We start from the raw sequence: 24,251 nt of genomic DNA, 5'->3' as shown, positions 1-24,251 counted from the left end.
TCATGACTTTTTGGAAAGAGATCAGCTAAACTCTTTTTCCAAAAGCCTTTCTTTATACCCTGCAGGGAAGGCACCCCAAGAAAGAATAGGAAAGCACCCATGTGCCTGGTGTACTGTTATTTTTCTAGGCACCTTTGAATTTACATTGTATTAAAACCACTTGAGGTGGCCTGAGCATCACCAGGCTTCTGGGGTGGAGGCACCAAGTACAGGGGAAGGCATCAAAGTCAGGCAAGGATGAGCACACGCCCACGCCCCTGGCTGGGATCCACTTCCCTCACTTGTTTGTTAGAGCAGGCTCTTCCAGCACCGCTTCCTCGGCTGCACACGGTGCTTTCCTCGATGCGTGGCAAAGGCAACAGTCTCCTCTGCAGCCTTTTCCCCTTTTGTGGACAGGTACAAGGCTCAGAACTGTCCTGGCAACTCGGAGAATATAACCATCCTCAACAACTCCCCCATGGACGTAGAGGTCCAGTTCTTCTTTGAGGATGATGAGAAAGCAGAGACCTTCCTTCTGGACCCTCCCATCATGACCCTGAAACCAAAGAAGAAGCAGGTAGGAGAAGGGCAGGTAGAGCAGGCACCGTAGAAGTGCCCAGGAGCTGCTGCTCCTGCTCACACACAGTGCTCTTTCTGTTTCTTTCCATGGGGCCGGGTCCAGGAGCTGACCATTTGGGCATACCCCACTTCCCCTGGCTTCCTGGAAGACAAACTCATCTGCTGCATTGACAAGAATCCAGAGCCAGTGGTCTTCAGCCTGTGCTGCCATGGGGTGCACGTGAAGCTGGAGGTCAGCCCCCTGGAGCTGTCTTTTGACAAGCTGCTTCTGCACAGGTCAGTCATCCCACAAGCACTCCAAGACTTGTGACAAAGACAGAACGTTTGACTCTGCTTTCCAGGGCTGGGATGGAGCTGCTCCAAGTTGCATTCAGTGGCGAGGCTGGTGTGACCAGCCAGCAGCTGATGCCAAGTGCCTCCTGTCTCTGCAGGACTGACAGCAGGACCTTGGTCCTGAAAAACAACACCCTACTGCCCATGGCCTGGCAGCTCAGTGGGCTGGATGACCTTGTTGAGGACTTCTCACTGTCACAAGATAACGGCACCATTGATCCCCGCTCAGAGATTGAAGTGACAGTGAATTTCAAGGCCCAGCAGATTGGCAGCATTGAGAAGAGCCTTCGACTCGAGGTGAGAGGGACTGTGCCCTGCCTGGCACAGTGAGCAGCCACGTGCTCTTAGGCACAGAGTCAGGAAGAGCTGCTCCTGACAGACACAAGGGTGCTGTGACCCCAACTTCTGCCTCTACACAGCATTTGCCAGAATGTGCAGTGCATCCACATCCCCCCAGATAACCAGACACTGCACCCTGAGCCTGTAGCACAACCACCTTGGCCCTGTGAATGGTTGAAGGTTGTTGTTTGGTTATACAGACTGCAGTGTGATCTCTACATTTCTCCTGGAGCTTGTCCAAACCTCTGGCATCGTGCAACAAACTCTGCCCCTGGCATTTTGTTCCCCATGGTTTAGGGGCTGCATTTCAGAGAGGGTGCTAGGTGATTGGAAAGGGTTGCCAATGCCACCTGCTCTGAGACACCTCACACTTCCTGTGGTTGTTCTTACATCCCTGTGTCTCTCAAGGATGCTTTAGCAGCAGCATTCCCTGCTGTAGGAATGCAGAGTTGGGCTGATGGGGTTTATACTGCAGCAGAATCCCACTGGGACAGCCCACGAGATGAACGGGTTAGGAAAGCTTGGGTGTCCACCAACACTTGTGAAGCCAGGGAGGCCATAGGGGAAGCAGCCAGCAGAGACAAGGACTTAGAGGCTGTCTAGCAAAAGAATAATCTGAACAGTGTTTGTTTCTTGCTGCCTCAGGTTTCAGATACAGAAAACATCCTGGGGATTGTTCAGGTTGAAAACATCAAACTGTCTGCAGAGGTGTATGATGTTCTCCTGAGCATGGTCCTGCCTGAAGGTCAGTGGATGTCTCCCAAACAAAGCAATCCAGGTGCACTGCCTTACCTTGGGTGGTGGGTGACCAAAGCACTTGGGATGGGATGGGATGCAAGGATGGCATGGATACATAAAGCACATACCCTGCAAGCTGCATGGAATAAAGCATTGTCAGGCCACTGGCAGCCTTAAGTCTCTCCCCTCTGAACTTTGAAGTGTGCAGCTTCACGTGCAGGTTGGATTTGGGGGCTTTGAAACAACAGTGAGGTGAACAGGCAGTTGGCAATTCCCACAGGCTCAGCACAGCATGTAAAGTGATTGGATTTGTGCTTGGAAGTGAGGAAATGGAAGCCGAGCTCCTTAGCTACTGAGCCTGCAGATATCTTGAGTAAGAAGAGAAAGGGCAGACAAGTAGCTGGAAAACCCTTCCAAGAACAGCAACTTGCTGAAAAGGGTTTTGTGCTGGGACCTCCATGTAGCTTGGGACCTGGTGTATTCTGCAGCAGCTCACAAATACCATGTCTGATCTCGCTCTGCACATTGTCTGCAGATGAAACCTTGGATTTTGGAACCATCAATGTCCAGGATAATGTGAAGAACATCCTGACTCTAACGAACAAAGGGATGTACAACATCGAGTACAGGTGAGTCCAGCTGCCTGGTGGTGAGCATTTCCCCGGGTTCCCAGGCCTGCACTCTCCCTCTGTCAAAGGTCAGAACCTGTTTCCATGCAGGCTACCTCACGATAAACACAAAACCTGGGCTCTCTAATCTCAGCTATTTTACCAGAGAATTCAGCCACAAACCAGCAGTTCTCCACAGTCCAGCAGGGAACCCAAAGGAGAGCCCCAAGAATTTCAGGCACTGAAATGCTGAGATTCATTGCCTTTCTTTGATGGTCACCTCCTGTCTCCTTCTGAGACTCTGTAAAAGAGTGAATGAAAAATTTCAGTGTCAAGGTTTCTTGCAATAACCTCATGACCGTCTGTGCTCACTGTCAGGATCCAGGATTCCCTGAGCAGAGCTGCACTCTCCCTTTTCTTCTTTTTCTGGTCCTATGCAAAGTCCTGGCTGTGCTGGCAGCACCTCTACTTGTAACTGCAGAGATCTCCATTCCTTCCCTTTCTGCACAGATTGATGCTGAAGGGTGCAGGTCCCAGGATGCGAGACTTGGCGTCCCACTTCACTGTCAAGCCTCAGTCGGGCAAGCTGATCGCCTCCCAGCCTGGTGTGAATATTGAGATATTCTTCCACCCCACAAGGGAAATCCTCCTCAAGAACAGCCCCATCCTGTACTGCCAGGTGAGCTGCCTGGGCCAGGCTGTGTTACCACACGGTGTTTTGGGAGCATAAACAGGAGAGGTGTCTAATGGAAGGAGGGCTTTAACTGGAGAATCCTCTCTCCTACGTACACAAACAAAGTCTTCAAAACCATTTGGGAGGCTTCCTAAGGGAGCTGAGAATCTGACTCTGGAGGAGGTGCTTTAACAGGGATGGGTGAACTGATGGAGGCCTGGGGTGGAGGCTGGGGACTGGGGTAGAGGACTGGCTGGCTCTCTTTGCTTTGTTTACCACCCCTTCCTGTGGACACAGGTGATAGATGCCATCTCAGGGGAAGGAGGCCAGACTGTCGCCAGCATCCCAGTGAGGGTGTCAGCAAGAGCTGCCTACAGCAAGTTCAGTATTGAGCCTGCCTCACCCATCAGTTTCGGTGCCATGATGAAGGGCAGCAAGAAGAGCCAGACTGTCGTGCTGGAGAACACAGGCGTGATCAGCTTCAAATTCCGCATCCACCGAGCAACCGAGGATGAATCTCCTTTGGAAAGCAAAAGGTACAGGAAGCCCTGCACCACCCTTCCTGCCTGAGGAGGCACCACCCCACGGCTGGCATGTGGCAGGCAGCCAGGAGACCTGGGCTAGCGCCCATTTGCATCCCTGCCTTGGGGAGAGGGAGCAAAACACGCCTCAGTGTCCCCATGTGTAGTAGGAAGCTGGTGCTAGAGCTGCTCTGTCCAGCAATGGGTGCTGCAGGCTGCTCTCTGGGAACCATCTGGAGCAGGAAGGCTTTCCTCTGTGAGGAGGAAGGCCAGCTTTGGCCTCAGAGAAAGGCAGGGGAGCTCAGCCTGACAGATACCTCTGCTTTCTCCTCTCAGTTCAAAGCAAGGGGAGTCTGTTCCATCAGCTAGAAAGCGCTCAGCGGGAAGGAAATCAAGCTTGACACAGGTGGGTGACTCCTGCTCCCCAACAATGCTGCTGCAGGGGATGTGAGAAGATGCTGCTGTGCCCAGGCTGGGGGCTCATCTCCATTGGGTGGGACGTGGTCTGCAGGATGGAGTCCAGGATCTGCTCAGTCCCACTGACAGTCCTGTACTCTGGCTCTGACCTGCAGCTGTGGGGTCAGCAGAGGGGAGCGGGTCCTGTGTGTGGTAGCTGCTGGCCAGCACAGGTCTGTGAACACCACAGAAGCAAAAACATCCCCCCTTGAACTCCCAGTCCACAGAGCTCAGACAACTTTTTTCTTCTTTTTCTTCTTCCCAGTCCCCTACCTGTGTCCCATCATTTCTCACAGTTGTTTCTGCTCTCCTGTTACCTCTGGAGGCTGAGGATCACAGCTACCACCTTCATTCTTTACACTCCATCTCCTTTCTCTCTGCCACTTGAGACAGGCTTGCAGCTCCTCTTGGCTTGTTGGGCTCAACCTGGAGCTGCCTTTGGGCCATGGAGTCATCTTTCCCTGCCCTGGGACTGGCTGCTTGGGCCCAGCTGGAGGCCAAGGCAGGACATCCTCTTTGCTGGGGTGCTCAAGGCACAGCTATTACCCTTCAGCCTCTCCTGGAACTTCTTCTGCAGGGTCAGCTCAATGTGGGCATGTTCACGGTGTCCCCGTGCTCCGGCTCCATCGCTCCGTGGGGCCAGCAGCAGATCACGGTGGAGTGCCTCGCAGGGCAGGAGGGGACTTGTGAGGAGCAGCTCTACATTGACATCGTGGGCAGAGACCCCAGGGACAATCCCCTCGGCATTCCCTTTACCCTGACTGCCGAGTCCTGCCTGCCAGGTACGTACTGTCCACAGGTTCCCCTGGTCAGACCTGCTGCTGATCAGCACCTAAACTTGCTGCTTGGATAGGGAGGCATGCTAGCCCTGGTGTCCCTCCTTGAAATCCTCAGAGTTTCCAGCCCTCTTAAGTCCACTGGTGGATTCATCCCTCCCGGGCTGAGAGGGATACATGAAAGGATAGAGGGAAAGCAATGCTCTTTAAGACTGAGGTGGACTGAGCTCCATCCTCATAGCCAGCTCCCCCACCCAAAGCTGGGTTTAGCAGTTACCTGGGCAGAAAGAGCTTACCAAGCCTTCTCAGAGGCCAGCAAGGCCCAGATGAATTCATCAGGGAGGCTTCTCCATGCTCATCCCTCTGGTCTGTCCACAGCATTTGCTGAGGATGCCATGTTAATCTTCGAAGAGTACCCAATCTGCAGCAGCACTGACCTCAGCCACAGGCTGCTCTCTGTGCACGGTGTGGGCCTGTTTGTGAGAGATGAGAACAAATTCATCTTCAACAAGATTCTGGTTGGGCAAGAGGCTGAAGCCCATTTCAACATCTACAACACAACTGCTCTGCCGTGTGACGTGGTCCTCTCCATCAACCCCCTGCCTGGTCAGGTAAGAACAGGAGGCCAAGGAGATGGTTGCCCTCTAAGGGCCGTGTGAAAGCTGTTTTGTTCTCCAGATGCATTGCTTCCTGTGGCCCACACTAGCTCAGTGTAGGTCAAACTTCAGGGCAGAGCAGCAGAGCCAGGGAACAGTTGTGTTCAATTCTCATGTCTTGGGCAAGCTTTTGGCTCACACCTCTGGGTCTTTGGTGGGAGAAGTGAATCCTTCTGAACCTCTCTTGGAAGCCCACTCAGAGAGGGGCTGTTATGAACTGACATGCCAGGGCTCAAAGCAGAGCATCTCCTCAGGCTCCCTGGCTTTTCCTCTCTTTGAAGGCCAGTTCTAGGTTATTTGCAGGGTTTTCCATGCAGTGACCACCTCCCACATATGGCAGGGCAGCTGCCAGCACTCAGAACACACAATGCTTTAGCACAAGGTCAGTGTTCCCTGCTTGACCAACTCATCCTTAAAACAATACCCCCTGAGTTCACAGCCCATAAACACACCTCTAGGAGGGCTGTGAAAATGGGAAGAGCTGTCACAATGCAAGATTTTTGCCTGTCTGGCTGCTGTTCATAGAAAAGAGAAGCCAGGAGAAAACTGCTTCTTGTAGAAAAGTCTCCATAGCATGACAAGAAAAAACTCTTCTCCTTACAAGAACTGATCAAAGACTATTGTATAGTTGATGCTGCTTTACCATCCCAGGTTTTGTCTCCCAGTGGTCAGCTGGGAAAAGAAAAAGTTGGGTAGGGGGAGAAAAAGTGTTCTGGAGGTTTTATTCTGATGTTTCTTATTCCTGTAGTCCTGTTAGTAAAGTTTCTTTATTCCTTTTAAGTTTTAAACCTGTTTTACCCTTCTCCTTATCCGTAGTTTACAACAAAAAATGAGTAAGTGCCCTGGTGATTTTAGCCAGTGCTAAACCCCACCGCATTATTTAGTGCATTGACTGAGAAACTCCAATTAGCAAATCTAAACCACTACAGACATGCTGTTTTCAGTAATGCATTTATGAATTAATAAACTGTGTCATGTTGGAAGGTGTTTTCTCCTAACACTGCTCTCTGGCTTCCCCCAAGGAAAAAGGCCCTATCACCGTTTTCAAGTTGCATCCTGTCCAGATGTCCATTCCCGGCTCATCCCACGCTGTTGCTACAGTGACCTTCACCCCACCAGACGAGCAGAACTACGACTGCACTTTTAAGGCTTCCCTTGTCATCCCCAAACGGTAATTGACCCTGAGAAATATTGGGGGAGGCCTCACTGACAGCTGCCTCTCCACTGGGAAGGCACAGACCTCTTGTTAGCTCTAATGCTCTCAGGAGCCTTAGGCAGAGTACTCGGCATGAGATGATTTGGGAGGCAGGAACTGTTAGATAGAGCAGAAAAATGAGGCTGATTTGTCATACAGGTTTAGCCTGGATGAGGAAATAGGAAGACAGGGAAATATTCGGTAGCCAACTGGAAGTTACTGAGATGTGCTACAGCTGAGCTGGGCATTTCCAAGGACAGAAGCTTAGATGGATCAGTTTCTGTGGCAGCAAGTCAGCAGTCACAATTTCCTCTTTGTTTCTGTGACATTAAGTGATCCTCTGTGATTCCCTGCACTCATGAAGCTATTTCATGTGAGTGATGGGAGCTGGTATGAAAGAGGAGCCCTGTTCCTCTGCACTGGGACCTGTGTACAGGGGCTTGGAGCTGCCCTTCCTCAAGCCTTTAGTGGCTGAATTGGAGCAAGAGAAGTCTAATTGCTAATAAGCAATTGCTTTTATATTGTTCTTGGAAATCATCTTGGTGGATAGTGACAATGATTTCTTTTTGCCTTCTTGCTTTTGTACTGCTTTCATGCTGTGCTTTTTTTGCTTGTTGCCTATGTCTCATCTCACTGCAGCCAGGGGATTTGCCATATCTCCTCTGGTGCCTCATTATGTATCTGCTGTACTGCATGATTTAATTAAGTGCAATTACTTTTAACTGTTTCTGTGGAAGGCTCTGGCTCTTTGGAGCAGATTCCTCTTGGGAATGGCCCTGAGGGGACTGGGAAGAGGCTGGTGGGGGGCTGTGTTGTGGGGTACAGGAGCAGCAGGCAGGGAAAACAGTGTGGATTGCCCTTGCTGCTTGGCTTGCCCAGTGAGAAATGGGTTATTGCCAGCTGGAATTGTTTCTGTGCCTCTCCTGCAGCTCTGTGAAAATCAAGCCCCAAACCCTGAGCTTCACCATCAGTGGGAGGGGGCACGAGCCGCAGGTGACAGTCGTGTGCCCAAGAGCTCGCAGCAAGAGAGGAAATGCCGTGCTGCGCTTCCAGAGGCTCCAGCTGGGGGATTTAGAGATGCTCCCCCTGGTCGTCCGTAACAACGGCATCGTACCTGTCAAGGTGAGCACCTGCTCAAGGAATGGTCTGGTTTGGGAATAAGTGCTTGTGGCACAGGGGAAGGGTCCCAAAAACCATGGCAGACCTGGCAAGAGGTGTCACAAATTCTTTTTAAGCAAGGGACTGACATCTGTTCTCCAAGAAGGGAGTTCTTGAAAATTTTCCATCCAGTCTTTCTTCTTTAAGTTGAACACAAGAAAGGTGGTGGAGTATTTTCCCCCCATCTTTCAGGTTTGTTCTCGTGGACATGTGTGATTTTCCAGTTCCATTAGGTTATATTCCCCAGCTTACTATATTTTAAGCAAACTTAGTTGTGGTTTAATTATATTCTGCTTATTGCTTTCTGTCCTGTTTGGTTCAGTGTTGGTTCAATCCAAATGCCTCTAAACAGCCCTTTTTCCCAGCTGGTTTGACTTAACTTTTGTGCTCAGTGCTGTTTGCAGTGGGAGAGGTGCTGGGTTCCTGTGCAGGACCAGCAGCACTGTGGTGTCAGTCCCTGTGCCATCCTGTACTCACACCAGTATCATTGTGCTCTGTGTTCCCTTTTCTCAGTTTATGTTACACCTGGAGGATGAGCATGGAGCATTCTTCTTGAAAGGCAGGCGCTCCACACTGGAGAGATTCCACACTGAAGATGTGGGAGAGGACTCTGTTGGAAACGGTAAATTTGTTAACCATGAAGTGCGATCGTGCCCAGAGGGAAAACGTGTGCCCTGCTCTTGGCTTCTCTGAGCTGCAGCCAGATGTTAGACACACTTTGTTTCCTTGGGCTCTCTGTCCCCTGAGCTTTTCATGGGGACTTTTTGCAGGGTTTCCTCCTAGCAAGTTGTAGGAAGTTCTTGTGTTCTTCTAGACGTGGTGGGCTGGGTTCTGGGGGACTGTCACTGCCTCAGGGGAGCCTCTGAGGTATTTGCAGCATGCAGGAAGGTCCCAGCCTGAATGGACACAGCCCTTGAGCACACAGGCAGCCAGCAGAAGCCAAAAGTGCTCTTTGGCTCAGCTTTCCATGTGGCTGGAGCTGGCTGGAAGCGATGGAATGAGGGCTGGGCATCAACCTGAGGTTAAGCTGCTGAAATGGTGATGTGTCTGGAGATGGCAGTCTGGTGAACATAAGAAGAGGGTCTGGAACCACTGCGGGTAGAACCTGTGCTCAGAAGGCAGCTGGTTTCAACCTTCTGTTCCTCAGATATGGAAATATTTCCTCTGTACAACTGTATCACTTAATTCTGATTTCCATTGCTGTGCAGAGAGCAAGCCCCCAAAGAAGCCTCTCCTGCTTCTGCATCGTGGGCAATCGGCAGAGTTTGATGTCATTTTCGATCCCACCCTGGCTCAACGTGTGGAAGGGAAGATCCGTGTTTTAGTGGGGGACACCTACTCTGACAAGACCCTGATAGAGCTGGTGGGTGAAGGCCACAAGGATGAATTCACCCTCAACTGTCTAGAGGAAGACCCACAGTTGAGGAATGATAAGAGCAGTTGGAACAAAGACATCATTGATGGTAAGAGAGGAGAGGCTGCCAAGGGGGAACAAGGAAGAAGAAAATATCTGATCATGTGTGTCCTCTCTCTAGCCAGGCCTGGGCTGTCACCCCTGGACATGGAGGCCCGTGGGTGTGGCAGCCATGCATGCAGAGCAGTGTGTGCTGTGCTGCATGGCGCTGGCTCAGGGGTGTGCCAGGGTGTTTCCCTGACAGTGGTGGGATGAGGAACTGCCTGGGGAGCTCCCTGCCAGAGGGAGGAAGGCTTGGAGCAAGGAAGCATTGAACATACAGGAGTCTGTGCATGTGAGGGGGGCGGGGTGGAACTCCCTGCATGCTGAGATCCCTTGCTTTCCTCCTTAACAGCTGTCAGACTGAACCACATCCAGTTTGGGGACTGTCCTGTTGGGAAGCCCTGCCACAGGACCTTCACCATCACCAACCACACCGGCATGACGTTCATGCGCTTCGAGTGGGAGGCAGACGTCCCATTCCAGTTCTGCCCCAGGGTGAGTGGGGGCTGCTCTGCCTTTCCCCATTGCTCAAGCCCTGCCCTGGCCTTCCTGGGAGCTGGCAGGGAGACCTCCCATGCCAGTGCTAGCCCATTCCAGTGCCACATGGGAGATGCAGTCCCTGGCTTGGCTGGGCCAAGGCTGCCAGCCTTGCAGAAAAGGCTTCACGTTATGGGAGGTGGTACCTTCTCTTCATACTTTTGTCTGTCCAACTTCACATAAATCCACACTGAGGTGCAGGTTCCTGGCACAGCTGCTCACCACATCAGTCCCTTTTGCTATCAGTCCTGCCCTTGGCAGTGCTTCCAGTTTGGTCTTGACTCCCTGATTCTCCCTAGGTGGGACATCTCCACCCTGGCTGCACCAAGGCCATCACAGTGACCTTGAAATCAGATGTCCCAGCCACCTTCAGGAGGCACCTTGTGAAATGTAAGGTGACCAAGATCAAATTTGAGCTGCCACCATGGAAGGTTCCAGACTGGGACGACGAAATGTGCATTGTCGTGTGGAACGACATCACTGGGAAGGACCCAGCAGCCCAATGGCCTGAAAAAGAGAAGGTAAGAAGCAAAATGGCAAAAAAAGCCACCACAGCTTTTCCAAAAAGAACCACCATAACACCATCACTGCTGGCTGAGCAGCTCCTGCTTCCTCTGGACATTGGACAGCCCTGAGGTTCACCAGCAGTGCATTCTAGGGGAGAGGTGGATGCACATGACCCTCACACAAGAGGAGAAGCCTTTAGACAAGAGACCATTAGCCACACACTATCAGTCTGTGCCACAAGCACAAGTGCTGCAGCCCATGTTGAATGGGAGACAGTGTTTTATGATTATCTCATTTTATGGTGTTTGAAATCTCTCCATATGATGTGGTGCCCTTTCACCAACAAGGAGTTAAGTCTGCTGCACTCTGTCTCTTCTTTTGAAGTGGAGACAAATACACTTCTGCTGCACCTGCTGGTGAACTCCAAGTTTTGTCTCCATGGATACCAGAGATTTTGGTTGTGGTCTCTGTATTGGGAGGGTTATCTCATCATGGAGTAGCCCAGGCACTGTATGACAGTATGGAGGAGTCCGGAGAAGGATCATCTCTGGAGACTCTTGCTTTTATTGTCATTATTGCCAAACACACTCAGCTTGGGTGAAGGTTCTTTCCAAGTTTCTGGACCATTTGAAGGCCTCTAAACCATCCTCTTTTCTATCAGAACATCTGCAGTTGGAGACTTTCCCAGTGAGATCTTTCACGTCCCAAAATGCCCATCCCCAGCTGCCAGCAGTGTGGCTGTTGCTCCACAGGTGACATCTGGAGAGCACTTTCTCCTAAGACAAGAAGATGCTTCCTAGAAGTCTTCAGTCATGGGGTTTTCCACCCACAGAGCTCCAGCAGGGGAACTTAACCCTAATTTTGAGACCTGCTGGATTTCTAGGGGACCAGGGAAAAAGTCAGTCCCTCTCCAAGGTTGAAGTACAGGGATTGGAACACCGCTGTAGTCTCCATGGGTACATTAACAGCTGTGGTAGGACTGCTTTGATCAGTGGGCAGAAACAACTCCTGCAGCACAACAGTCCCAATTCTGTCATCTTTCCAGGGAACTAAAAGTGAATGGTCCTTTCTAGTCCCTCTATGAGGCTGATCTTGGAGGCCAAGAGATTCCCTTCTCAGCCTGACTTTCTGGGCTCTGCTCAGTGATTCTTTTCTCCTCTGTTTGCAGACAGTGGAGACAGTCCCGGAACCGGCTCACACTGTGCTGAAGAAGAGCGGCCAGGAGGCCGAGCTGTACCTCAGTGCCTTGGTTGCCTACGCCCAGTTCAAACTGGACACAGTCGTGGTTCAGCTCAAGGACACCTGGCCCTTCCAGACAAGGACAGCCACGTGAGTGCTGAGGCCAGGCAGGGCCCTGCCAGCGGGAGCTGCCTTTGTGTAACTTTGTGCTGGCCGTGGGTGGGGAGACAAAACTCAGGACTCCAGGTGCTCCAGGTGCTCAGGAGACAAAACAGCCTCGTTTATTATTCAGAGCTCACTGAAATACCCAGTGCAAATCTCCCGGGCTAGACAGCCATTGGCTGAGATCTCTCTCCCTGCCCAACTTCCTGGCCAGGGCTGTGCTCACTTCTCAGCTTGGATGGGGCTGGCCAAGGGTCCCCTGTAACTTATCTGGGAACACGTTCAGGCATGAGCTAGGCCAGCTGAATTGGATTTGTGTTATGGCCAGATTCACTGTGTCCAGTCCAGACCAGCTGTACTGTGACAATGCTGTGACACCTTTGCCCAGGGCTGACCCAGTGCCTGCTTCCCAGAACAAAAAAGCCAAAACCAGCACAGGCTTGTTCACATGTATGCCAAGCCAAGCAGGAGAGGCTGGTCAGGAGAGGCTCAATGCTGCCATTTTCTGCTGAGAACAGCCATGGGTTTGCTTTCGCTGCGTGTCACCTGTCCTCATCTGCTCAAGAATAAGTTTGCAGTCAAAGCAAGACCTAAAGAAAGTCCAAAGTAAGCCCCTTAGCTTCAATGTCCTGGGCACCATGTTGGCCCTTTCCTCTTAAACTTCCAGACTTTGAAATACTTTTCTGGGCCACCCAGGACAGCAGTCTGAGCATGGCAGAGCTGCCTGGGGAAGAAGATGCTCCTCAGCAGAAAGTGGTAGCAGGAGTCCCTCAGACAATGTTAGTGTACTATTTGCTTTCTATTTATTGGACATTTTTTTTAATTCCTCCTTCTTGCTTTTCAGTTTCAGGATGCACAACACAGGGAAGGTGGCCCTGGAATACTTCTGGGAGGAAGCTGCACCTGCAGATAGTGAAGCAGTGAGGATGCCATATTCAACCACTCTGATGAGTAAGGGCATTTCACTCGGTAGCTGAGGGCCTGGGGAGAAGACCCTGCCCCTTCACCCCAAGACTTGAATTGCTTTTTCCTCCTTGTCCACACGTCCACTTTCATCAGCACCTTCCCAGCTGCAGCTGGAGAGTTTTGTCCTTTCCCCCTCTGCCTTTCCGCCCCTTTTGTTCTTGCTCTGCCACTTCTGCTCTGCAAAGGAGCTGAGCCAGGCTCTGGGGAGAGCCACGTGCTGGGTCAGGACTGGGAAAGGGGACATCACGTCATTGCTTTGAGAAGTCTGAGACTGGGCAGAGCAATGGTGTAACGAGTGAGCTGCCCTGCAGCCACTGTCTGTGTGCAGTCCCCCACTCCAGGGCAGCTGCAAAGTCACTGTCTAAAACCAACTCCTGCTTTGGCACAGGAGTGTGTGCTGCAGGCAGAGACCCTGCTCCCAGAAGCTCTGTTCCCTGCTTGGAACTTGGCCAGAGATGCTCCGAGTGCATCCCAGCTCTCTTCCACCTATGTGCTGCAGGAGGCAGCGTTGCTGGGAACACAGATTTTGTCTTTGAATGGTGTCCTCTTCCTCTCTGCAGGTCGGCTCAGCTCTGCTCCTGTTGTAAGGCAGCGCAGAAAGCTGGTGCTTCGTTTCCAGAGGGAGCAGGACCATCCTTTTGAGACGCATCCTTCTGAGCTGCGGCACCTACAGTGGCTTGCCAAGGAGCAGCAAGATTCCGAGCAGGAACAGCTGCAGAATTCCGAGCAGGAACAGCCAGATTCTGACCAGGAGCAGCTTTCTGAGGAAGAGCAGCTGGATGCCAAGCAGAAGCAGCGTTCCAAGAAGCGGTGCCGCTCCAAGGAACGGAGTCTCTCCCCGCAGCGTGCCACTTCCTCCCTGGAAGTCCTCCCAGATGTCACCCATGACCAGTCACTGTTCTCCATCAACCCCAACTTCGGCACCATCACTCCTGGCCAGAAGAAGACCTTTCATGTGCTGTTCTCGCCAAAGGATGTGGGGAACTTTGAGACCACCATGCAGTGCAGGTAGGAAACATTGACACACTTGCCAACTCACACTTTTGATGGCTGTCACTGAATCACAGGCTGGGACAGGGTGGAAGGGATCACAGGAGGTCATCTGGTCCCACTTCCCTACTCAAGCGGGGTCATCCCAGAGCACGTGGCACAGAGCTGTGTCCAGAGGGCTCTGCAATAATTCCAGTGAGGGACACTCCACACCCTCTCTGGGCAGCCTGTCACCCGCAAAGGGAAGAAGTTCTTCCTCAGGTTCAGGTGGAATTTCCTGTTCAGGTTCTGCCCGTTGCCTCTTGTGCTATTGCTGGGCATCACCAAGCACAGCCTGGTTCATCCCCTAACACCCTCCCTTCAGTCCCTCTGACTGGGATGGGGAGGTGGGCCTGGAGACAAGCAGCCCCAGAGAGGCAGCAGCTCCCACAGGAGCGCAGAAAGATCATCTGGCCCTGGGAGGGAGACACTGGCAAAAGACACTGCATGAAACATTAAGCTCCTGGAGGGCTGCAAGATGTAGAATGAGAGACCCAGGGACCAGCCAGTCCCCAGCTCTGCTTCTTGCACAGAGCTGCTCACTGCTTGCACAGAGGGAGGATGCAACGCTGGGTGCTCTGCAAGGAGACAGAAAAGCGTCTGGCTGGAAATGTTTGTCTGGCTAATACCAGTCCCTTTCTCCCCAGCATTCCTAACCTGGAGCAGACTCACAGGACGGTGCAGGTGGTTCTGAAAGGCAGAGCCCGGGAGTGGAAGCATTTTGGAAAACCAAAATGCTCTGCCTTACAGCAGACAGACGAAGGCCAGAGACACAAGAAGCAGCTGCACTGGCAACCAACACCAGAGTGACAGCATCTGTGTCAGCTGGAGCATCCAGCAGGAGCCGGCAACATCTTGTTTCCTACTGCTGATGGTCTCCCACCCTTTACGTGACACCTCTGCAGCTCCCCTTCCCAGCTCCAGTGAACATCATCTTTTAATTAACAAAGTTAACTAAATATTTGTTTGTTAATTTGTTAAATAACTTAAGTTTCAGTTAACTGCTAATAACCAGTTGCTAATAAAATGTTAACTGTTAGCCATGGTGCCAGAGATCTTTCCTTAAACCCCACTACCCCAGTTCAAACCCCCAAGTTAGTACATTTTGAGGTTCCCCCCAGTTCTCCCCAGTCTCCAGTTACTCCGTTCACCCTCTCCTCCCTGGTGTACCCAAAATGGCTCCTGGAGAGCACAAGATGGTGGGGACCACATGGCCAGGCCCCTCCCTTGTACTTCTCCTCCCCAAAATCCTTCTTCCTACCTCCAACCCCTTCTTCCCTGATGCTCCTCCCCCTGTTATCTCTCCTCCTCCAGTTGTCCCTCCCCTTCCTGTCCCCTCAGACCCCTCCTTCTCCACTTGGGCTCCTCCTCCTGAAAAGGTCCCCACCCCTTCCTTTCATAATATCCCCTCCTCTGACCCCTCCTCTTTCCCCTGCAGCACCGCCAACCCTCTTCTGACTTGCAGTTCCCACGCCCCTCCTTCTGCTTCCCACACCCCGTGAGCCACAAGTGACGAGCCCAGGAACCGGAACCCAGAACAGGAGACCCTTCCTCTTGCCACTCCAATTATGTTCAGTGGTTGTGGGAGTGCGCTTCCAGAATGGGAGCCATTCTCATTTCAAAACAAAAGAGAACTTTGCAAAGCCCAGAAAGAGTTTGGAAAGGGAAGCAAATATTTTAAGGGCCTTTTAAAGGCCACCCTCTCCTCCAATCTCTCGGTCCCATATGACCTCCATGATTTATTTTCGTGCCTCCTTACCCCATCAGAATATCTTGCATGGGAGGGGGCATGGAAGAGGTCATTACAGGCCGTATGTTCTGAGCTATTGCAAAGTTCCGACAGCGCCCTTGATGCCATTGGGAATAAAATAACAACCGACCACTTGAGCGGCGATGGGGAATGGGCACAGGGGAAGGACCAGGCCCGGGTTTTGCCAAGGCCGGTCCTTGAAAAGATCAAAACAGCTGCAGAGAAAGTGTTCCTCATGTAACCATCCAGAGAACCCCAAACTACTTCTACAATCATTCTGCAGCAACCTAATGAGGTTTTCCTAGATTTTATTGATAGGTGGTGGGCTCACATGGAGAAACAGGTGGAAGAGCCAGGGCTGCATTCTGCCTTGCTGTTGGAATTCGCAAAGGCAAATGCCAGTGATACATGCAAGTAAATCATTATGGGAATGCCCTTGGATCCTCTACCCACCCTCACCACCATCATCGAGGTGTGATCCAGAAGGCTGCCAGCTTAGGGGCTGACCATCATAGACAGCCAGGAAGGACGGTGGCTCCAGCAGCGGTGGCGGTCCCACCACCACCTGTAACACCATGGGAACCACGGTGCCATCGCTGTGGGCAGCGAGGGCACATCACCCATTTCTGTCCAGTGCCCAGCCCCTGTGGGCCAGGACAAAGGAACTGGAGGGGAGGAGAACTTACAAAAAAAACCAGAAGGGCAGCATGAACCTCCTCTGCGTGTGGATAGAAACAGAGCAGGCTTTGCAGGGGGAGGGGGGCTCAGACAAGACATTTCTAACTGGACTGACTTTCACCAAAGGACAGATAATACCTTCAATAAAGTATGGCAGCCTCAATAGCCACTCCATTTAGCAGCAGGAGAAGACCATCTTTTTAGGTCCTGCCATTGGACCGTGATTGCCGTGGACCTACTGGGCAGAAGATTGACTTTCCCTGACCCAGGCTGTAAGTATTTTGTTACTGGGGACACCAAGCACACGCCCAGAGACTGAAGTCTCTCTGGTCACCCTCAGGGTGATCTGGATGGACCCAGCTCTGGGCCCCTCGAGGAAAACAACATTGAGGGGCTGGAGTGTGTCCAGAGAAGGGCAGTAAGGCTCATGAAAGGATGAGAAAATGTCCCATGAGGAGTGGCTGAGGGAGCTGGGTTTAGTCAGTCTGGAGGAGGCTCAGGAGGGACCTCACTGCTCTCTCCAACTCCCTGCCAGGGCCATGCAGTGAGGAGGGGCCGGTCTCTTCTGCTGGGCCTGCAGTGAGAACCAGAGGAACTGGCCTCACGCTGAGAGAGGAAATTCAGGTTAGATTTTAGAAAAAAAATTTCACTGTTCAGGTGTTCAGGCCTGGGAATAGGTTGGCCAGGGAGGTGGTGGAGTTGTCATCGCTGGAGGTGTTAAAGAGGCTTCTGCATCTGATATTCGGAAATGGTTTAGTGGTTTAGGGTTTGCAGTGGCAGATGCTGGGCTGACGTTGAACTGAGTGGTCTTAAAGATCTCTTCCACCCGTGACGGTTCTACAATTCCAAGAGCTTCCTACCTGGCTGAGGGGAAGGCTCAGGGCTGTCCCGAGTCCGCCGCGCCCTGAGGCGCTCGGGCGGGGCTGCGACTGCGGCGGCTCCTGAGGGGCCGAGCCGGGCGCTGCCCTCAGCACCGCGGGGCCGCCGCTGCCCCTCAAGCCAGCGATCCCATCCCTCAGCCCGGCGATCCCATCCCTCAGCCCGGCGATCCCGCCCCTCAGCCCGGCGATCCCATCCCTCAGCCCGGCGATCCCATCCCTCAGCCCGGCGATCCCATTCCTCAGCCCGGCGATCCCATTCCTCAGCCCGGCGATCCCGCCCCTCAGCCCGGCGATCTCGCCCCTCAGCCCGGTGATCTCGCCCCTCAGCCCGGTGATCTCGCCCCTCAGCCCGGGAGTCTCACCCCTCAGCCCGGCGATCCCGCCCCTCAGCCCGGCGATCTCGCCCCTCAGCCCGGTGATCTCGCCCCTCAGCCCGGCGATCTCACCCCTCAGCCCCGCGGTCTCACCCCTCAGCCCGAGGGGCAGCGCTCGGCAGCGGGGACCCGCCTCGCCTCGGGATCTGCCCGGAGCCCCCCGCTCCGCCGGGTCACAGGTACCTAAAGCCTGTGATCCTGACGAGCCTGTGCTGGGGCCGTGGTTGGTGTCTCACGCTTCTGCCATAACAGCTTCAAGGGGAAGTTCACAAAAGTTTAAAAGCAGAAACCTGGACTAGTTCTGAGTGTAGTTTCAGAGCAGTTGGTGTGTGACAGGACTGGGCCTCAGCATGATGGACCAGCAGTGGTGTTCCCAGTGCCAGGAAGGGCTTGTCCCCTGCTCTTTTTATGGCAGATACTCTGTGTGTCAAAGCTTATTCAACTCTCTCTGGCTCCATGCTGGAGACGATAAAGGTTTCTCTAAAAATGTCAACACTGTCAAAATAAAAATAAAACAAAATAAAAATGTTTCATTTCAGACTAGCTCTAAGCAGTAATGACTGTTTACATCTGTGTGCCTCAAGATTACCTTTATTCCACGGTTACATGCACACAGACAAAGCTCATCCCTCACCTGAGCTGAAGCAGTTGCAGTGTCACTCATCAAGTGCAGCAGGAAGCTCAGCTTTGGTAAGAAGGCTGACCTTCCCCTTGCTGTGCAGAAGAAATGCTGTGCATTTAGAAATGCAAAAGCAGGTTGTAAAGCTGAAGTCCATTAAAAACCGCAGTCAGGATCATGATTAGGCAAAAGAAGCTGCTCAAATTGCAGAGAGAATTATCACTGCATTTAAGCTGCAGTTAAGTAGAATGCAATAGACATGGGAATCTTGGAGACAAAACAAACCAAAACAAAACAACACAAACATCACTTTTATACTGGTGTCAGTGACTATCCTTAAAGGTGCTTTTTTTTGATAATTCAAATGATACAGAGATGGTGTTTATGTGTTCCAGTAGTCTCAAATAATCATTGTCTTTGACCAATGCTTCTAATTCAGTCAGAATCTCATTCCCAGCACGAGCAGCCTCCCAGAGGCAGAAATGGGCCAGTTTTGAGCTGCCCAGCTGGGCTGAGCAAACACCAAAGCATGAGCAGCTCTGCACTCACTGAAGCTGCTCTCAGTGCTGTGGCACAGCCCAAGGCACAGCCCATGCCAGTGTCACTGCCAGCGTCTCTCCACGATCAACGAGGCACGAACAAACCTGAGCTATGGGCACCCTCTGCAGCTTCCCCTCTTCTCACTGCCATCCCAAAGCTTCTCCTTTTGGGTGAGCCATCTCCCCTGTCCTCTGAGAGAGTTAATGGCTGGAATGTCAAAGGCTCAGCTGTGAAATCATGCTTGGAAGGCAAAGCTTTCTCTTTTACACAGTGGAGAACGATGGTCAAAGTAGAGCAGCACCCCAAAGTGACATGCTGACCTGGAATCCCAATCTCCTTGCCTTACATTTGAATTTTCACTTGTCCACCACACGAGCAAGCTACTGAGCTCTGCAGAAGGGCAAATGGAACAAGAGGGAAGGTTGTTATTATTTTGGGTGTTTTTTTTAATGAGTTGATGATAGCCAAGAATTGATTTCATAATGACTGGGGCAAAGTACTTGTTATGCATTCACAACTCCATTCACAACCCAGCCACCAGCTCATTATCAGATTGTGAATTGTTCTAGCAGAAAGATCAAAAACTCTCAGAAATATTTTTATTTTGACACATTATTGGAGGGGAGGAATTTTTTCCTCACACTGTCACAGACTGGAAGCTTTTTCTTGAATGACTTTGTTGCTAGTTTTAGATGTATTTCCCTTTTCCTTGCAGATAAGAGATGAGGAAAGCGGCTACAACAAAAATCTGTTTTGCATTCCTCAGCATAATGAAGAGGATTTAGAAAGAGTCTTCATTCCTCATGGACTCATCCTGGACAGGTATGAGGGTAAACAGAAAAGAATAGGGACAGTGATGCCAATTTTTGTCCCTCCAAATGAAAAAAGCCTGAGGTCCTGCCCTGTGCAGCCCATGAGAAACGGGGAAACCCTGCAGCCCAAACACTTCTGTCCTAAAGTCTGGAATAAGAGGGGGTTCATGGAGAGGATTCCTCTGCAAGCCCAGTCAAGCTTCCATGTTCCATCAACTGTCTTCAAGCCCACCTATCCTGCAATATTTGTGTTTATGGGTTAAATCTGCTTATGCTGTGCAAATACGTAATTTATTTTCCTACTACTTGCTGTGCTCACAATTTGCTAGTTATAAAAACCTAACAGCAAGATCAGAGTTTTTACTTGAACATTGCTTAATAGATGCACAAACAGCTCTGATACACAGACCACTTTCCAGAATTGCCTTTTTTTTCCTTCTTTCTCCCAGGACAGAGCGTTTGGCTCGAGATATCATGCAAGACATGGGAAGTCATCCCATTGTTGCACTCTGTGTCCTTAAAGGAGGCTATAAATTCTTTGCTGATTTGCTGGACCATATAAAAGCACTGAATCAAAATGGTGATAAATCTGTGCCCGTTACCGTGGATTTTGTCAGAATAAAAAGCTACTGTGTGAGTAACTTTCTTTTCTTTGGAAAATTGACTCTCTCCATAGACTGGCATTCTAAATACTGGTAGTTTGTGTGAGAACCCCACAAAAATTGAGTTTATGTGTACATTCTCTTCAAATTACATACTAAAAAGGAACTGATTTACTGATCTGCCCCAAAGGGTGGATATTATATATTCACTGGAATAAACATAGCAGAACACTCAACATGACAGAGCCAGGGGCAGATCTCAAACTCCTTCCTCTTGCAAGAAGCAAGAGCAGCTCACCTTTCAAACAAATACAGGACAACACTTTGGGGCATGCTTTATGTGACTTCCATCTCTTCTTTCTCCTTCTAGAATGAGTCACCTGCAGAAAAAATCAGTTTTATTGGAGAGGAGCTGTCTACACTAAGTGGGAAGGTATGAATTGGCATCTTCAGCTTTTAAAGGAAAACAACTGTTCCTATGTATTTTCCAGGAAATCCATCTTTATTAAAGATTTTGATACTGCATACTTCCAGCCTCTTAACACTGATTTAAAATGCTGGGCTTTGAAACAGTGAATAATTCCCACTGATCTCAGTGGAAACTTGAAGTGATCAGCAATGAGTGCTCCCAAAGGTCCCATTCCCCATTTTATTCCAGAACCCCCAGAAATGAACCACACTCAACTGACTCATTCAGTGCCTCTAGAATACAGTGCTGTACACAGAGCAAGATATAGACCTGACACAGTGCCTTTATCACCATATTTTAAGCTTTCATAAATACTTACAAAAAGACTCTTCAGTAAGCACCAAAGTCAGTCAGTAGTTCAAGTGACAATCTCCTTTGAAAATCAAGGCAATTTCCTTGTAACTGAGGGTTTTAGTGTGCTTTTCTTGGCTGTATGGTTTGCTGAAAATTGCCATTTAAGTATTTTTTTTTCTTTCCCTTCTTTCCCTATGCAATCTCTTCCAGAATGTGTTAGTAGTAGAGGTAAGTAATGACTGAAGGAGGGGTGGAATGACACAGATTCTTTTCTCCCTTCTTTTCAAATGAATACATATGACATATAAAATAATAATTAATGAAGTTACTGGGCTGCCAGGTTGGTATGCTCTAATTTAATCCACTGACAGTCTGATTTTCCTTTCAAACTTGAAGGATAATTTATTTTTTTTATCACTTTCAGGACATTATTGAGACTGGTAGAACCATGAAAGCACTGCTTTCAAAAATAAAAGACAAGAAACCAAGGATGGTGAAAGTTGTAAGGTACAAGGATACAGCTGCTAACTAACACATTCAAATCATTTGGGTGAACAGTCATTGTATGCTGACAAGTGCTTGTTTGGCTTGAAGTTTGGGGGGAAGAAAGCAAATGCAGGAAGCAATCCTTACCCAGCTGCTGGAAAATTAAGTGTTTCTTGAACTGGGCAATTTACCTGTGCACTACCATCCTCACTGCTCAAATTAATAAAGAAAGGTTTTATGGCTCTTTCTGTGTAGTCCATAAAGTCTGATGGATTCCCTGTTTCTTACTTTATGTCTGAAGGAAATTGATGTCTTTCCATAAGTTTTCTAACGTTGCCTCAGTTGCCTCAATACTGGAATGACAACACTCAGAATATCCCTTACTATCCTCAACTCTAGAAGTTTCCAGAATCTGAGAGTCTGTCAGCACTTGGAAGATGACTTCAAGCAGCATTCTAGATCTGCTTTTAGTAGGTCTCTAAAAGGAAATTTTGTGGACTATCCCTGTGTCTCTCAAGTAATCACAATGCTTTATAAAAACAGTTGCTTTATGCACCAGTTATTCAGACAGGCCTTCTAGGGACTGTCCAGGAGGTTCTCAGTTTCTTCTGAAGTGCACAGGCAAACCAAGAATAGATAAGATTTTGCAGAAGAAATGTCCTTTTCTCCCTCCCTCCCCACTAAAATCATTCCCAGCCTCTTGGACATGCTTCCCCCTCTGTGCTGTTCCAGTGTCCTGAGGCATTGCTACGTGGAAGGGCAATGACCTGAGACACAGGATTGGAGGGAACTGAATACAAACCAGAGCCACTTGGACATAAAGAATGAACCTAGATCAGAGCCTTTGCTTCTCCCTCCACAACAAGGCTGAACACCACTTCTTTCTGTGAAATAATCTCACTGTCTTGATTTAATTGCATGATTTTAGAAGCTTATGGGGAGGTGTGGCAGAAGGGAAGTCTGCAGCTTAGACATATTTTAAAAACCAACCTGCTCTGCTCTGCCTTACAGCCTGCTCGTCAAAAGGACATGTCAGAGTCCAGGTTACAGACCAGACTGTAAGTACCATGTTTTTCTAGTATTTTCCAAAACACAGTCTTACAATTTCCCTTCAGGCAGCACATCTGACAACTGCACAGAAGTTTCATGCAGGCCAAGAGAAATGGGGAGAAACGACATAAAAACTTGTGAACTAATGTCCAGCTATGGCATCCTGAGGCCTCATGACCACCTTCTGTTTTTCCCCTGGCTGGCCTCAGTGCAGGTTTAGCTATTTGATATATAAATTTAACTATTTAGATAGCAGAAATGAATCAAACTTTAACTGTGTGTTGCTTTGCTTTGGCCCTGGAGGGCATTTGTTTTGACTCTGCATTATTAAACTTGCCTTGTTTCCAAACTGAAAAGTCCTACTGAATCACGGTTCATCTACTTTCACTCAAGTAAAATCTCATTCCTTGTCTCTTCTCCCAGGTCTAACTTATAACCAGGTTTTAAACAATTATTTTATTAATAAAAATAATTCTCTTAACACCTTAATTATATTACTGACTGATGGGAATGGTTTAGATTCTAACCTCTCTCATCAATTTATAGCTCAGATTCTTAAGGAAGCACCCTGAAAGAGATGATGCCTATTACCCTTAGCTCAAGTATGTGTTGAATACAAGCTCTGCATTTAAAAGCTACTTCCACCACTGAAGTATAAAAAGATCTGTATTTTCTTACAGATACAGGCTTTGAAATCCCAGATCAATCTGTGGTTGGATATGCTCTTGACTACAATGAATACTTCAGAGATCTAAATGTAAGTACATGCACATTCCTCCACTGCCAAGTATCAGGTACCCAGCAAGAAGATTTGCTTCTACTCAGAGCTTCTCAACAATTAAAAAACCTTCAACTCCAGCTAGAAACTTCCAATAAAGGAGCAAAACCATTTTTAAGGTGTCAAGTTGGTAATGCAGTGTAGGTGCATGAGAAATGTTTGTGCTTCACCTTTTTATAATTCTACTCCACAAGTCTCATGGCTCAGCCGTGCTGCAGAACATTCTGAACCCCCAGGATGGTGAGCAGCACACAATCTGTGACCCCATCTGAAAATAACTTGTAATTTGACTTTAATTGGATATTTGGCTGACTTAGTTCAACCCTGTGTTGCTCTTCAGCCACCAGGTCTTTAAAGCAGCCCTGCAGGGACTCTGGGTGAAGGTTTTCCATACACTTAGGGATAACATGTCTTATATCTTACATGTCTGTAAGAAGTCTTCCCTTATTCCATTACAGCTTCTTCAGGCTGCACAGAGTAGTAGCCTTGGAAACATCATAAACTGATTGGGTTGATCTTTTTTTCCCTCCTTTGTTTTCCAAAGTACTTCCTTTATTCCATTTAACTCAAAAAGTTTTTTACTTCAAAGCCTTTTTCCTAAGACAAAGCAGTCCTGCTGAAGACACAGTCTGTGCTATTGCTCAGCAGCATTAAGGAGCATGCAGTAATTTAACAAACCTAAGTTCTTTAGAATATATAAATCTATATATTACAAATAAACTTGCAAAGAATACTAAGAGCTGGAGTTTACTGCAAGTAGGAAACTTCCAACTATTACGGTTGTAGTGTGTTTTTAGTACAGTGCTGGGAATACAGCTGAAAATCAATCTTACACTTCATTCCAAGATAGAGATTGATAAATATTGTACTTTTTATTTTTTCTTTCTTTGCACATCTTTTTTTCTTTGCACATCTGTATTTTGAAAGAGAACGCCAAAGAGAAATACAGGATGTGATAATCTCAGTCTTCTGGAGCACTGATTTCTGGCTGCTGATTAGGTGATATAAAGCATCCCATCGGGAAATTCCTTTTGCTACTTGCGTGTCCCGGAGCAGCAGGAGAAGCTCCCC

The 24,251-nt window shown here is 49.5% G+C and overlaps 2 protein-coding genes across 2 annotated transcripts in view; both read left to right on the top strand.

Annotated features, from left to right (window-relative positions):
• The window catches only part of LOC131582754 (hydrocephalus-inducing protein-like), a 57,288-nt gene extending 41,939 nt beyond the window's left edge, over window positions 1-15,349 (top strand). The window contains exons 37-56 of the mRNA XM_058846223.1: window positions 397-556; window positions 662-834; window positions 990-1,188; window positions 1,876-1,975; window positions 2,504-2,597; window positions 3,087-3,255; window positions 3,547-3,785; window positions 4,107-4,176; window positions 4,780-5,008; window positions 5,381-5,613; window positions 6,681-6,829; window positions 7,783-7,975; window positions 8,525-8,633; window positions 9,220-9,474; window positions 9,820-9,962; window positions 10,304-10,525; window positions 11,680-11,840; window positions 12,697-12,803; window positions 13,379-13,826; window positions 15,286-15,349. Coding sequence (XP_058702206.1) covers window positions 397-556; window positions 662-834; window positions 990-1,188; window positions 1,876-1,975; window positions 2,504-2,597; window positions 3,087-3,255; window positions 3,547-3,785; window positions 4,107-4,176; window positions 4,780-5,008; window positions 5,381-5,613; window positions 6,681-6,829; window positions 7,783-7,975; window positions 8,525-8,633; window positions 9,220-9,474; window positions 9,820-9,962; window positions 10,304-10,525; window positions 11,680-11,840; window positions 12,697-12,803; window positions 13,379-13,826; window positions 15,286-15,349 — 3,517 coding nt within the window. The remainder of the gene's footprint in view (window positions 1-396; window positions 557-661; window positions 835-989; window positions 1,189-1,875; window positions 1,976-2,503; window positions 2,598-3,086; window positions 3,256-3,546; window positions 3,786-4,106; window positions 4,177-4,779; window positions 5,009-5,380; window positions 5,614-6,680; window positions 6,830-7,782; window positions 7,976-8,524; window positions 8,634-9,219; window positions 9,475-9,819; window positions 9,963-10,303; window positions 10,526-11,679; window positions 11,841-12,696; window positions 12,804-13,378; window positions 13,827-15,285) is intronic.
• Window positions 15,350-19,001: 3,652 nt separating this feature from the next.
• On the top strand, window positions 19,002-24,136 carry LOC131582558 (hypoxanthine-guanine phosphoribosyltransferase-like). Its single transcript, XM_058845873.1, has 9 exons — window positions 19,002-19,028; window positions 19,405-19,511; window positions 19,951-20,134; window positions 20,474-20,536; window positions 21,077-21,094; window positions 21,291-21,373; window positions 22,364-22,410; window positions 23,083-23,159; window positions 24,089-24,136. The coding sequence occupies exons 1-9, from the start codon at window positions 19,002-19,004 to the stop codon at window positions 24,134-24,136; spliced, it is 654 nt and encodes a 217-aa protein (XP_058701856.1).
• The last annotated feature ends 115 nt before the right edge of the window (window positions 24,137-24,251 follow it).

Source organism: Poecile atricapillus, chromosome 10 (assembly GCF_030490865.1).
Source record: "Poecile atricapillus isolate bPoeAtr1 chromosome 10, bPoeAtr1.hap1, whole genome shotgun sequence".
In the NCBI taxonomy this organism is placed as follows: Eukaryota; Metazoa; Chordata; class Aves; order Passeriformes; family Paridae; genus Poecile; species Poecile atricapillus.
The sequence above is the reverse complement of the archived record's forward strand: the minus strand, read 5'-3'. Positions and strand labels throughout refer to the sequence as shown.

Excerpts from the sequence above, each read along its gene's own strand:
- LOC131582558 (XM_058845873.1), top strand. The coding sequence starts at position 19,002 with ATGCTGACCTGGAATCCCAATCTCCTT. Across the intron at positions 19,512-19,950 it reads CATGGACTCATCCTGGACAG|GACAGAGCGTTTGGCTCGAG; the intron begins GTATGAGGGTAA and ends TCTTTCTCCCAG. Across the intron at positions 23,160-24,088 it reads AATACTTCAGAGATCTAAAT|CACATCTGTATTTTGAAAGA; the intron begins GTAAGTACATGC and ends TTTTTTTCTTTG.